Source organism: Pan troglodytes, chromosome 10, assembly GCF_028858775.2.
Source record: "Pan troglodytes isolate AG18354 chromosome 10, NHGRI_mPanTro3-v2.0_pri, whole genome shotgun sequence".
In the NCBI taxonomy this organism is placed as follows: Eukaryota; Metazoa; Chordata; class Mammalia; order Primates; family Hominidae; genus Pan; species Pan troglodytes.
In genome coordinates, this window is record NC_072408.2 from 130,675,549 (window position 1) to 130,690,786 (window position 15,238).

General features: G+C 41.8%; 1 protein-coding gene across 1 annotated transcript in view; it reads left to right on the plus strand.

The window, feature by feature from the left end:
* DNAH10 (dynein axonemal heavy chain 10) overlaps positions 1-15,238 on the plus strand; it is a 174,117-nt gene that overhangs the window by 90,614 nt on the left and 68,265 nt on the right. The window contains exons 36-41 of the mRNA XM_054663807.2: positions 1,638-1,784; positions 5,479-5,670; positions 7,568-7,686; positions 9,453-9,611; positions 13,069-13,204; positions 14,420-14,542. Of these exons, the coding sequence (XP_054519782.2) occupies positions 1,638-1,784; positions 5,479-5,670; positions 7,568-7,686; positions 9,453-9,611; positions 13,069-13,204; positions 14,420-14,542 (876 nt within the window). The remainder of the gene's footprint in view (positions 1-1,637; positions 1,785-5,478; positions 5,671-7,567; positions 7,687-9,452; positions 9,612-13,068; positions 13,205-14,419; positions 14,543-15,238) is intronic.

Consider the following 15,238-nt stretch of genomic DNA (forward strand, 5'->3'; position numbering starts at 1 on the left):
AACATCTCACATAGCCACAGTCCATTGCCCAAACCAGGAAGTTGGTGTTGGCACAAGTGCCATTAACTCAGGTGTAGACGTTGTGTGGATTTCACCAGGTTTCACATTCTCTCTCTGGCGTGTGCGTGTAGTTAGTTCTATGACGTTTTATCACATGTGGATGGGAGTGGCCGTCACCACATCAGGATACAGAACTATTCCATCACCACGACCACAAAGAAGAGAGACAGGGTCTTACTCTGTCACCCAGGCTGGAGTGCAGTGGTGGGATCACAGCTCACTGCAGCCTCAAACTCCTGGGCTCAAGTGATCTTCCTGCCTCAGCCTCCTGAGTATTTGGGACCACAGGCAGATGCCATCACGCCTGGCTAATCTTGCTTATTTTTTGTAGAGACAGGGTCTCTACAGCCCAGGCTGGTCTCAAACTTCTGGGCTCCAGTAATCCTCCCACCTCAGCCTCCCGAGTAGCTGGGACTACAGGTTGTGCCACTGCACCCAGCCTCATGTTACTGCTTACTAGACACATTCTTCCCTCAACCCTAACTCCTGCAACCCCTGATCTATTCTTCAGTCAGTGTAATTTTGTCACTTTGAGAATGTTCTCTACCTGGAGACATGTAGTATGGAACCCTTTGAGATGGGCTTCTTTCACTCAGCACAATGCCTTTGAGAATATGTAGATTCAAAACCAACTTTATGGATAACTTTTATCCTCTTTTAAGCTATCTATAAAATGTACATACGTAAGATCTTTCCAGAAGCTCTGGAAAAGTTACAAAATAGAGAATACTTTTAACATAGAGGGTTGTCACGTTGCGTTTCTGCAATATGTCTTTTATTGAAAGCTCTTGGTGCCTATTACCGTGTCAGGATTTTGAGTTGGCACGATGAGATCTCTTGTTCCTAGTTTTCACGACTAAAATTGCCACACTTGCCTTAGAGACCTGTGGGTTTTGAACCCTTGCCATAGATGAGGTGGCTGACTTGTCCTCAAAGACATTTACAGCCTTTTTTTTTTTTTTGAGATGGAATCTTGCTCTGTCACCCAGGTTGGAGTGCAGTGGTGCGATCTCAGCTCACTGCAACCTCTGTCTCCCAGGTTCAAGCGGATTCTCCTGCCTCAGCCTCCCAAGTAGCTGGGATTACAGGCATGCGCCACCACGCCTGGCTAATTTTTATATTTTTAGTAGAGACAGGGTTTCACCATGTTGGCTAGGCTGGTCTTGAACTCTTGACCTCAGGTGATCCACCCACCTTGGCGTCCCAAAGTGCTGGGATTACAGGCGTGAACAACTATGCTTGGCCCAGTTACAGCCTTAATAATAGGTTTAGGTCAAAATAAAGAAGCAATGTATTTCTGGAGTGTGATTCCTACAGATGGTTCTGTTCTTTAAATTAAGATAGTGAAGATTTTGGTAACACAGATGTTTCTTCAAATTAGTTCCCAATTTGCCATATTTAAAAATGAAGGACCCACCCTGGTATTTCTGGAAGTTAGAGACGGAATTTGCTTATTTGTAGAGCAGCTGCACTGGAACACCTGCCCCCGTTTTCTTGCATTTGTAGAATGATGCTCCATTGCTTTTGAATCATTTTCTTTTTTCTTTTTTTTTGTATTATTATCTTCTATCAAAAAGACTCTGGCGAAAAAGATGACGGTTCTGTATAAGCTGGCCCGGGAGCAGCTGTCCAAGCAGTATCACTATGATTTTGGACTCAGAGCCCTGAAATCGGTGCTGGTCATGGCTGGTGAGCTGAAGAGAGGCTCCTCTGACCTTAGGGAGGTAGGGGCCACGTGCTGGAACATTCTCTGGTTTCAGCTGCTTCAGGCATTTACTACGTGCCATTGGGGAGGTGATGGGCACAGTATGGTATCACCTGAAAGGTTTAAGTCTTAGCTGCCTCTTCACCCCGCGGTCTGGCCTTACTTTGGCCTCTTACCTGTTGTATCGTTTGCTTGTAATTACACTTAGTACCTTAAGGTCAAGTACAATGTCTTCGCTCCAATAGCAACATTTATGATGCTTCCATAGTAATAATCTGTAGTCTCAGGATGGGTGTGGCGGAAGGGTGGGGACTAACAAAATTCTCATGAAAGCATGAAGGTGAGTTGTTATTTTCTCTTTGAAACAAAAGAGGGGAACAATTGTGTTTTTTTTACATGGACTTTAAATAAAAGGTTTAGTCAATGTTCTGTGGGCAACAGGCTCACCTGTTTCTCTAGTGACTGTACTCAATGTTGCACGCACACATGCACGCACACACACGCACACGCACGGACACACGCACGCGCACACACACGGATACACGCACGCGCACACACGTACGCACGCACACACACACATACGCACACGCACGCACGCACACGCACACACACACACATTTGGGTAGTAAAAGAAAACAAAACAGCCGTGAGTGCAGTGATAGAAGCCTGTTCGTGTCCATAGGAGGAGAGGCTGCCACAAATCGCTTCATTCTTTTGGGATTTTCACACATTTGGGTTTTTTTTTTTTTTTTTTTTTTGGAGGGGTCGAAGGAAGAGTTATTTATGCTCTTACAAAAAAGGAAGCTGTAAAATGTAAAACACTGTAAAGTCAGATGGAGCTGCATTCGTCATTTGTACTTCTTTTTTCTTAGGAGAAAGGAGTTATATGGAAACTTCTTTCATTTTCTCCCCTGCTCCTCTATGTCCAAAGTTGAAGGGCGATCATGCTATTGAGTGGGTCATATCTTCTGAACTGAAAAACCACCGATGCCACTTTCAGTCTTAGCAACAGGGAAAACAGTCTCAAGTGCTATCTAAGGCTCTACGAAGAAGAGTGAGGCCGTTTGCAGCAGTCTCTCCTCCTAGGGAGGTGAATATGGTCCCATCACTGCACTCACTACTGGCTTGTTTTCTTTTACTGCCTTACACTGAACCCAAGCATGCATTCATAGGCTCAACTGCTGCACAATCTGGTACTTCCTTAGAAGAATGAAAACACATTGCAAATACCGAATATCCAAGGACTTCCGAGAAAGAGGTAAAAAACAGCTTCCTTTTCTAGGAGGAAAATCCCTCTTCTCATCCAGCAATGTGGACTTACACATGTAAAACTGTGTTTGTACAGAGACTGCGATGGTTTCTTCACATAGGAAATTAACTTTGCTGTATTGTCTTTGGGCTTCTTTATCACATTAAAAGTTTGCAAGCTTGGACCTTTGTTCTTATTCAGTAAATCTATGTCACAGGATGAGTGAGGATTTAGCATCTTTTGCTTCAAATTAGAACCACATATTTGGAATTTACTGCTGCAGTTCTTAGCTGCGCTTATCATGACAGTGGTGGAAACTGGAGGACATTAAAAAGCCCATGAAGTCAGCTGTACTTGCTATTTATTTAGTCTTGTTTGGAATAAAAGGTAAAGAATTCACAAATACCACCACCTCAGCACCTGTTTCAAAGGAAACATCAGGCTTCAGCTTGCAACATGATGTCATTACAATTAAGCAAATAGCAGAAGCCCCCGTCAGTTGCTTCCTTCTTCTGGAGAAGGCGGGGAACTGCAATCCCCGGGGCTCCCGTGTTGAGTCTGGGAGGCAGAACAAAAAGAAAAGTGGCCTTTTCCACTCCACATCCTGGAGGTAATGGGTAGAGAAGAGATACCCACATTTCCAGATAGTGAACGCTGAGTAGAGAAGCAGGACTGCCTGTCCTAGGAGACAACATAGAGACGCTTGCCAGGTCCTGAGTTCAGAATTTTGTTTTTGAGATTTATATAAAAGCACCTAAGGCTGGGCGCAGTGGCTCATGCCTGTAATCCTAGCACTTTGGGAGGCTGAGGTGGGAGGATTGCTTGAGGCCAGAAGTTTGAGACCAGCCTAGGCAACATGGCAAAACCCCATTTCTTTCCAAACAAATACCCAAAACTAAAAAATTTAGCTGGCTGTGGTGGCACACTTCTATAGTCCCAGCTACTTAGGAGGCTGAAGCAGGAGGATTGCTTGAACCTGGGAGGTGGAGGCTGCAATGAGCCGAGATGGCACTATTACACTCCAGCCTGGGTGACAGAGCGAGACCCTGTCTCAAAAAAAAAAATAATAATAATAAAAAGTATATATATATATATGCGCACCTAAAGGTCAAAGCAAATGTTCTTCCTGTAATAAGGAACCTTTGCTTTAGCGTAGATGGCCATACCCCTCTGTAAGGTGGGGAGGAGGAAGTTTCCGCTCCTTCCCTCTGGCCGAGATCTGTTTTCTTCTCCTTGCACGGCCCACCAGGACACTCAGCCTCCTAGGAGCAGGCCCACCCTGGCCTCACTCCTCTGCCTGTGCTCCTATTTTATATTTTATTTAATTTTTACATTTATATACAATTTTGTACTGTATATTTCACTTTTATATATTTTATTTTACATTTTTATTTTCATATGAAACTTTGAAAAATGCATATTTACATTTATATTATTTATATGATCATTATTAAATATGAAATATGAAATTTCATATATTCATATTACACATAATATCTTATACATATTTTATACTATATAATATACATAACATTTTATATACATTTATAAATTTATATAATTTATAAATAATACAAATATAATTAATTTATATGAATGATATAAAATATATAAATTTTATAAAAATTTATATAAAATTGTAATATATGTATATAATTTATATATAATTTTATATTTCATTTTAAATTTTATATTTCATTTAAATATATATGTATGTGTATATATATGTGTGTGTGTGTGTATATCTATCTATCTATCTATCTTTTTTTCGAGACAGAGTTTCACTCTTGTCACGCCAGGAGTACGATGGCGCAATCTCAGTTCACTGCAACCTCCACCTCCTGGGTTCAAGCGATTCTCCTGCCTCAGCCTCCCGAGTAGCTGGGATTACAGGCACCTGCCGCCACACCCAGCTAATTTTTGTGTTTTTAGTAGAGATGTGATTTCACCATGTCGGCCAGGCTGATCTCGAACTCCTCAGGTTATCCACCCACCTCAGCCTCCCAAAGTGCTGGAATTACAGGCATGAGCCACTGCACCCGGCCATATATGTGTATATTATATAATATGAAGTACATATTATATGAAATATATGAAATATATATTTTATATTTTATGTTTAATCTCATATAAACTATTTTATATAATTTATATTTATTTACATATTAATATAAAATAAAAAATAAAATTATATAATTTCTGTATATATAAATATATAATACATATATTCAGAAATTATATAATTTTAAATTAATTTCTGTAATTTAAATTTAAATTAATTTAATTTCTGTAATTTAAAATTATGTAATTTTAAATGTGTATAAAATTGTTAAAAATAATAAAATGTTTATATAAAAATTATATTTTATATTTCATAAGAGTGTTACCACTGGGTTGGAAACACAGTCCAAAGCACTGGGTTCCTTTGGAAATCTCTTGGAAACATGTGTTTCATTTCCTGCAGGATGTGGTGCTGATGAGGGCCTTGCGAGACATGAACTTGCCCAAATTTGTGTTTGAAGATGTTCCTCTTTTCCTTGGTTTGATTTCGGATCTGTTTCCTGGGCTGGACTGCCCTCGCGTCCGCTACCCTGACTTCAACGATGCGGTAGAGCAGGTCCTGGAGGAGAGCGGCTACGCGGTCCTACCCATCCAGGTAAAGCCAGGAAAATGACCTCACTGTGGCCGTGCATCCTTCCCATTGGCTTTTTGTTTTTGCAGTTCTTTAAAAATATATGTACAGTAAAATACGCATAAGTTTCACCATCTTAACCATTTTTCCCCATTTTTAAATCACAGTAAAATATACACATAACAATATTTACCATCTTACCTACTTTTAAATGTAGAGTTTGTTAGGCCGGGCACAGTGGCTTACGCCTGTAATCCCAGCACTTCGGGAGGCTGAGGCGGGTGGATCACGAGGTCAAGAGATTGAGATCATCCTGGCCAACGTGGAGAAACCCCATCTCTACTAAAAATACAAAAATTAGCCGGGCGTGGTGGCGCTCGCCTGTAGTCTCAGCTTCTTGGGAGGCTGAGGCAAGAGAATTGCTGGAACACGCGAGGTGGAGGTTGCAGTGAGCCAAGATCGTGCCACTGCACTCCAGCCTGGTGACAGAGCGAGACTCCGTCTCAAAAAATAAAAGAAAAAAGAAAAAATGTAGAGTTTGTTGGTGCTAAGTACATTCACATTACTGTGCAACCATCAGCATTAGCCATCTCTGGAACGTTTTCATATTGCGAAACTAAAACCCTACACCCGTTAACAGCTTACCCTCCCTCCGCTGGCAACCTCTGCTCGACTTCCTGTCTCTACAAATTTGACTACTCTAGGTACCTCCTGTAAGTAGAATCATGTAATTTTTGTCCTTTTGTGTCTGGCTTATTTCACTAACAGTGTTTTCAACATTTATCCATGTTGTGGCATGTGTCAGAATTTCTTCCTTTTTAAGGCTAAATTTTATATATATAGTTTTTTTTCACACAATGTGATCAGGTGACTCAAATATTTTGTTTTGAGGCATCAACCATCAGAGGTTCTTTCCTCACCTCACCTTTTTTTTTCTCCTGAGTCACACTTAAAAAAAAATTAAATTAGATATTGCAGGGATAGGATTTGGATCCTCTGAAGCCTGTAAGTTGTATATGTTGTCATTAAGCCAAACACGTATTGATTGGCAGAGTCCTGCTGAGAGTGTAAATGCCCAGAGCCTCCAGGCCTGGGGGGTTGCCTCGGGTCGGGCAGCTTCAGGGTGTCAGGCTACCCCGGAGGCCTCAGGCCTGGGCAGCGGGCACCAGGAAATGGCCGTGGACGAGAGCTTTCTGTGCCTTTCCTGACCCTGATTTTCTCTGGAGTTGGTTGTTGAAAAAGATGGGTTTTCTGGAAGGAATATAAAATGGTGCAGCCACTTTGGAAAACAGCCTGGCAGTTCCTCAACAGGTTAAACTGAGAGTTACCATAAGACCCAGCAATTTCACTGCTGGGGATCTACCCAAGAATGAGGACGAACGTCCGCTCAGAATTGTTCACGAATGTTCGGAGCAGCATTATTCATAATAGCCAAACAGTGGGAACAACCCAACATCCATCAGTTGATGGATCAACTGCTGAAACAGAATGTGGTCTGTCCATCCCATGGGATATATTTTGGCCATAGAAAGGAATGCAGCACGCGTGCTACAACATGGATGAGCTTTGAAAACATGCTAAGCGAAAGAAGCCAGATGTGAGAGATCACACATTCTAGGATCCCATTTCCATGAAATGCCCAGAATACGCAAATCCGTAGAGACAGAAAGTAGATGAGTGGTTGCCAGGGGCTGGGGGAAAGGGGTTTGGGAGAGATGGGTACAGGGTTTTTTGTGGGGAGGGGTGATAAAAATGTTCTAAAATTGCTCATGGGGATGGTCGCACAACTCTGTGAATATACTGGAAACCATTGACTTGTACCCTTTCAAAGGTAAATTGTATGGCGTGTGTGTTGTATCGCAATAAAACTGCTTCAGAAAAAGATAATGTTTTAGCCCAGCTGCCATTGTTTGTCCCGCAGGTGGATAAAGTGGTTCAAATGTTCGAGACCATGTTAACCCGCCACACAACGATGGTGGTGGGGCCCACCAGAGGGGGCAAGTCCGTCGTCATTAACACTCTGTGTCAGGCCCAGACCAAGTGAGTATGACCTCCGTGGGGAGGGCCTGGCTGCCACGGGGGCTCACAGTATATGTTTGGTGGCAGTATTACCAAGTCCCACTTTGCTCTCTGATTTCCTGGGAGGGTAAATTTGTAATACACACCCCTTTCGACTCAGCGTGTTTTTACTGACTTTATTGCAGACTTAGTTAAGATATTTTAGAATGCAAAATAGCAACCCGCTTGTGCATCAGATGGTGAATAGGTTCATTTGTGAAATGAGAATTTCACAAGCTATCTTATAAGGATATTTTGAAAATGAATGTAAGTCATAGTTTCTTGGGGTCCAAATTGCTTCCTTAAAGTAAGTCAGGATTCACCTTATGCAGTACTGCTGTGGTTTCGCAGTGGCCAGAAAAAGAATGTCACCTCCCCAGGTGCCTTATAATCTCTAGCCCTTCAGGGGCAATTCTTCACGAAGGAAAAAGTGATTGTACACTCCCACACTGAAGATCATAAAGGAGCCAGGCATGGTGGCTCACGCCTGTAATCCCAGCACTTTGGGAGGCCTGGGTGGGAGGATCGCATAGTCCAGGATTTTGAGAACAGCCTGGGCAACATAATGAGACTCCGTCTCCACATTAAAAAAAAATTAGCTGGGTGTGGTGACGTGCACCTGTAGTACAGCTACTCAGGAGGCTAAGGAGGGAGGATTGCTTGAGCCCAAGAATTTGAGGCTGCAGTGGGCTAGGATTGTGCCACTGCACACCAGCCTGGGCAACAGAGTGAGACCTTCTCTCTAAAAAAAAAAAAAAAAAAAAAAAAAAAAAAAGGAGAGTATGTCATAAAAGCCTGCAGTGAATTGAAAGCCTTCTACTGAAAGTGGATTCCTGACTCCTCACTTCTCTTCTAAGCAATAACTAGATTCCAGAAAGACCTCCGTGGATGCTGATAGCCCGGCAAAAATCTAAATCAAGCCAAAGTTTCTGTGACTTAAACATTTCTAGGCAGTCTATAAAATCTAAAGAGTAAGTGTCTGTCATTTGTTCCCATTATTTCTTCATATGTTTCATATGAGAAAACCAGTCGACAGTGGCTTACTGACTCTAAGTGGGCTATGCCGTGGCCATCTGCATTTCATTCTTTAATTCATTCATTGTTAGATAGTTTATAGAACTATCACACACGTGTGTGTATGTGTAATATAGCATGTACATTATTATAATTTACTGATTCGTTGGTTGTGAACTGTGGAGTGTGTGAAGTTTTGTTCTCTGTAGATGAATTAATCCTATAGTTAGTGCTGCAGGGATTTACAGGCACTGTGGTGAGAAATGCCCTGTCTGCTTGATTCATGAAGTCAACAGAGCAGCTGTTGTTCTGTAGATAAGGAGGATTGAACATTAGTAGTTCAAAGCCTTGTTATTATCCTGGGTGACTGAGTGTGGTCTCCTATTCGCCCTTAATTCTGAGATATTTACTTAAATGTCATATATATGAATATGTAATATGCATAAATATGAAATATACATGAAAGTTAGCTTCTTGGTGCCCTCCAGAGGCAACGCTGTGCTTCTAGTTCCGACTTCATTTGTGCTGTGGCCACATTTTTGGTGAAATGTGGTTGCTTTATATTTAGAAGAAAGCACTAACAGTGAAGGGAAGCCCAGTGAAGAGTTTGCACGGGCTGCATTTTAAATTTTGGATTGAAGTCAAAACATCTAATTCCTCATAGAGGGAACCCAGACTGTTTTCCTCATGCATTTAGTTTTCTTGAACCATGGCTAAAGCCTCTCTTGATTTAGGCTTGGGCTGATGACAAAGTTATACATCCTGAACCCCAAAGCCGTGAGTGTCATAGAACTCTACGGCATCCTGGATCCAACCACCCGAGACTGGACAGATGGGGTGTTGTCAAACATCTTCAGGGAAATCAACAAGCCAACAGACAAGAAGGAGCGAAAGTGAGTATCTTTGTAGGTAGGAAAGAGCCTGGGTTAGTTAATGTTAATTAGCTCAACATTAAAAACAGTGGCAGGACTATACATTGTAGCTTCATGCTTGGATTTCAACAGACTTAGAGTCCAGTCTTGGAGGCTGTGCTTCGGAAGTGCGCAGTCCAATCTTACTGCTTTTCATGTGTGACCTCAGTCGTCTTAGTGATGCAATGTGGTATGTACCAGGATTGTTCCCAGCTTACCACAGAGGAAACTGAGGCCTAGAAAAGGTCAGAAATGTGGCCCAAGGCCAGGGATTTGGCCCTGATCTGTGTGACTCTAAGTTCTCAAACACAGCCGCCATCAAGCTGCCTGATCACCACGTTCTATGGCAAGGTAAGTCAAGGAAAGGTAGCAAAGTGCCATGGAAAGTGCAGGAATGCCCTCCTGAGCCACGGCTTTCCATCTGTAGACGTGGCTGATGGTGCCCTGATGACATCACCACATGCCATGGCAAAGGCCAAGTGAGGCCAAGTACAGAAATGCTCTGAGGGTGTGTAAGGTAAAAAGCTTTTAGTTGGTCCTATAATATCTCTTTGCTAAACTCAGGAATGGTTCTGATTTTATGTTCTAATCAAATCCCATTAATAATAAATAAAATCCTTAAATAACCAGAGTCCAAAGTCCCAACTCATGGCTTTTAAAACAGCTTCTTAGCACTTTTCCCCTGATTCTGGATGAACCCAGGATTCCACACTGAATTCCGTTGTCTTGTTTTTGGCATTCTTTAATTTTGAGCAGTTCGTCAGGATTTCTTTATCTTTTATGACCTTCTTGTTCTGGAGGATTCCAGGCCAACCGTTTTAGAGAATGGTCTCAGTTTGGGTTTGTCCGCTGCTTCTTCATAATTAGATTCAGGCCATGGCTGTTTGACAGGAAGGCTGCAGGAGTGATGCTGTGTCCTTCTCCGCATCTCATCACGGGCACATGGTGTTGGTTGCCCTATTATGGGTGGTGTTAATCTTGATTATTGGGTTAAGGTGCCATTTTCCTCTTTGCAGTTGATATGCAACTGCAGGGAGATAACTTATGACTAAGTAAATATCCCATTTCTCATCCAACCTTCACCCATTCACCCAATGGTTTGGAGCATCTGTTGATGGTTACTTGAATCTGGTCATCCTCCTCCTCCTCCTCCTCCCCCTCCTCCTCCTCCCTCTCCTTCTTCTTCTTCTTCTCCTCCTCCTCTTCCTCTTCTTGTTCTTCTTTCTTCTTTTCTTTTTTTTGAGAGGGGTCATGCTCTGTTGCCCAGGCTAAGTGCAGTGACATGATCACGGCTCACTGCAGCCTCAAACTCCTGGGCTCAAGCAATCCTCCCACCTCAGCCTTCCAGGTGGCTGGGACTGCAGGTGCATGTCACCATGCCCAGCTAATTTTTGCTTTTTTTTGTAGAGACAGAGTCTCCCTGTACTGCCCAGGCTTGTCTTGAACTCCTGGGCCCAAGGAATCCTCCTGCCTCAGCCAACTACAGTGCTGAGATTACAGGTGTGAGCCACCATGCCTGGCCGTTGAGTCCTTTTATAGTGAATATAAATGGAGACTTTCTATAGGGACAACTGGTGAAATTTGAATGTGGACTATACATTAGATAATAGTATTGTATCAATATTACATTTCCTGAGTTTGATAATTCTGCTGTGGTTGTGTAAGAGAAGGTGCTTATTCTTAGGAAATACTTGCTTAAGTATTTAGGGGAAGGGGGCATTTTATCTGCAATTGACTCTCAAATGATTCAGAGAGAGAGAATAAGAGAGAGTGCGAATGTGGCAAAAAAACGTAACAATTGGGGAATCTGACTGAAAGGCATATGGGAGTTCTTCATACTGTTTTATTCTCATAACTCTGTAAGTTTGAAATTATTTAAAAATAAAAAGCTAAAAAGAAAAAAATACGGGCAGGAAATAAACCAAAATGTTAATCCTGAAAAAAAAGATCTAACTGCTTATATCAGTGAGTTAAATGGAGGCACTATCAAACCACCATTTCAGCACAGTAGAATAGCGTCTGTCCTGTGGAGATGGGCTTTGCTGCATGAGATGTCACCCATTATAGCCACAAAATGGAACCATCCTGAAGCTTGAATACCTGAGGCCTTGGACGTAGACGTGCTGCCAGGACACATGGTGTGTAAACCAGGGCTTGTGAACTCAGATGCTCCCAGGGACCCAGCAGGTAGCACAAATGAGTGAAGTGGAGCAAATTATATGGTGGTGTTAGTTTCCTAGGGCTGCCATAACAAATAACTGGGTGGCTTGAAACAACAGAGATTTATTATCTCATAGTTCTGGAGGCCAAAAGTCTAAAAAGAGGTGTGAGCAGGACTGCACTCCCTCCGAAGGCTCTAGGGCAAATCCTCACCTCTTCTGCTTCTGGTGGTTCCAGGTGTTCCTTGGCTTGTGGCCACATCGTTTCAAACTTTGCCTCTTTCTTGGCCTTCCCCTCTGTGTGTCTTATGTCTCCTCCTGCTTTTCTCTTATAAGGACATTTGTCATTAGATTAGGACTCATCTGTATAATCCAGAATGGTCACATCTTGAGATCCTTAATTGCGTTTGCAAAGGCCTTTCTCCAAACAAGGTCACAGTCACAGCTTCTGGGTGAACACATCTTTTGGTGGGGGGTGGGTACCATTCGACCCACTACACATGGATATCCAAAATACTTTCTTTATTCTTGACTGTACCACAGGAAACCAGGGGTTAAAACCAGTGATAAATAGCAGTTGATACTCAGCCTCAGATGTAAGAGAAGAATGAGGTAGGAGTTGTGGCAGGGGCAGGGACTATGACACTTTCTGTCTTCATGGGCAGCCACTACTCAGCATCAGCTGATTGTTCCCACGAAGGAATCCAGGTCTGCGTGCTCAGAACTTCCAGCTTGCCCAAGAAGTGAGAAATTCAGATTTTTGTGTGAAGTTCCCTCATTCTTAAATATTGGCAAATAACTCAAACTTTCTTTTCTTTTCTTTTTTTTTTTTTTTTTTTGAGACGGAGTCTTGCACTGTTGCCTGGGTGGGAGTGCAATAGTGCTATGTTGGCTCACTGCAACCTGTGCCTCCTGGGTTCATGCGATTCTCCTGCCTCAGCCTCCTGAGTAGCTGGGATTACAGGCACACACCACTATGCCTGGCTAATTTTTTGTATTTTTAGTAGAGACGGGGTTTCACTATGTTGGCCAGACTGGTCTCGAACTCCTGACCTCGCGATCCGCCCACCTCGGCCTCCCAAAGTGCTGGGATTACAGGCTCAAACAGTTTTTTATGTACCATTTCAGTCAAACCTCTGGGCCAACTAGGGTGCTCTGTCTCAGATCCTGGCTAGAAAACCCTGGGAAAAAGACATTCAACATGAATGGGCAGGTTATACCAAGTTCCATAATTGGAAGCTCTCTAGGATGCATGGCTCTCCTTTCTTTGGTTGCTGCAGGTATATTTTATTTGATGGTGATGTGGATGCTCTATGGGTGGAAAACATGAATTCTGTGATGGATGACAACAGGTTGTTGACATTGGCCAACGGGGAACGCATCCGGCTCCAAGCACACTGTGCCCTGCTCTTTGAGGCAAGTAGTGATTAAAAGTAAATTTGAACATAAGTCTTTCTTGTAATTAAAAATGCAAATGTTTGTTAAAGTAGTAGTAAATGTAGATGATTATTTAAAAACAAACAATGCATAAGGGTTTATAATGAATACAACTCTTTGTTCTTTACTCCTCTCATCCCTCTTTATCCCAGAAGTGACTACTTTTACTTTTTATGAATTGTTTCGTCTGATGATTACCCTAGTGTCTATAAGTAACAGGGTTAGCATGATATTCTTCCTTTATACATTTTATAGTTTATACATTATCTGTTGACTGACTGCTACAAAAGTGAGAATTCATCTCTTGTACCACTAACGTCAGAATAGTATATTGCTAAGTTGGTTAACAGTAGATAATGTTTACATTATAATGAAGATAGAAATATTTACTGAAGAACCAACTAATATACTACGATTACATTTACTTTCTTTTAGAGCCATTTCCTTTGTCTGGAGTTTGTAGTTGCCTTCCTTTTTTTCCCTCACACTATTTGCCTTTATTTTAACCTCATTTTTTTTAAACTTTCTATCATATCAAGTATTCTGTCGAGCCCCTTTATTTCCTGGAGGCTATTCTCCAAAGCCCTCTGTCTCTTAGGATATGGACTACTTGTTTCATAGGTGTGGCCCTGGGACTTGCTTTCACTCTAGCTTAGTATTAATGCCATTTCTAACTGTAAAATTTGTCAGTGCATGGAATATTTGTACATGTTATTATCTGATTAGCTGACTGAACTATTTTTTTTTGTAGAGAGAGCTAGGTTTGTTAATATATCTGGTTTAGCTGCGTACTTACGAAGTTTTATACTGCCTGATCTCAACTATGTTAAAAAAATAATAAAGAAAAAAGATTGACTGGAAAACACTCCAAAACAACATTTGTTTCTGGGTGATGGGATTTGGATAACTTACTTTCTTCTTTATATTTTTCTATTTTTTGTCAGATATTCTACAACGTATTAATTTTCACATTAATTTTATAATAGAAAAACCAAAAAGATGTTACATCAGAAGTGTGTAATCTTCTCATCAAAATCCCAGGTGTTCAGTTAAAAACCTCATGAAAGCTGTGTTGATTTTGGTATTATTTGGATTTCATGCAGTTGTAAAAACTTTCCATAAGAGAAGGTCCTTAAACATCTAGTTTATCTTGTGTATAGCTATAGCCATGATTGATTTTCTTTATTTATCCAGGTTGGAGATTTACAGTATGCCTCCCCTGCAACTGTCTCTCGATGTGGAATGGTTTATGTGGATCCTAAAAACTTGAAATATCGACCATACTGGAAAAAATGGGTTAATCAAATACCAAACAAGGTGAAATTTTTTTCTAAAATGAACTTAAAGTTATTAGTATTGATGGCTAGTTGGATAACATAGTCCAGAGGGATGTTTGTAGTCGAAGGCGATGACCTTGTCCTTGACCTGCCCATGTCCCTGAGCACAAATTAAGTGAAAACATGGCAGACACACTTATTTAATTTCAGATAGTTTATAGCCAGTGGGATAGGTAATGATTGGATTGGTTGGTCTAGACCAGAGGTTGACAAACTTTTTCTGTAGAGGGGTAGATAGTAAATATCTGAGGCTTTGTGTGGGCAATATGATTTCTTTCATAGCTACTCAACTCTGCTGTTGTGGCATGAAAACAGCCAGAAATTTGTATACAAATGGGCATGGCTGTGTACCAATAAACCTTTATTTACAGAACAGATGACAGGCCAGAGTGTGTGTTGTCTTAACAAAAGGCTTCTGTGAAAAGTGCAGAGATGGATGTGACAGTCACGTGCGGGTTGTGGCTCAACCACACCTAGGATGCTACGACCACCTTCTCAAAGGAACACAGGTGTTCTGGGTGTGTCTCTAGGAGGGCTACTAGGTTGGAGGTGAATGGAAACCAGGACATAATTATGCCAGAAAAGAGCAGAACAAAGGAAGAACAAAGGAAGCATGACAGAACCATCTGAGGCACTGTCCTGTGGGAGACAGCTGTCTCAGGACCCTTGCAATCCC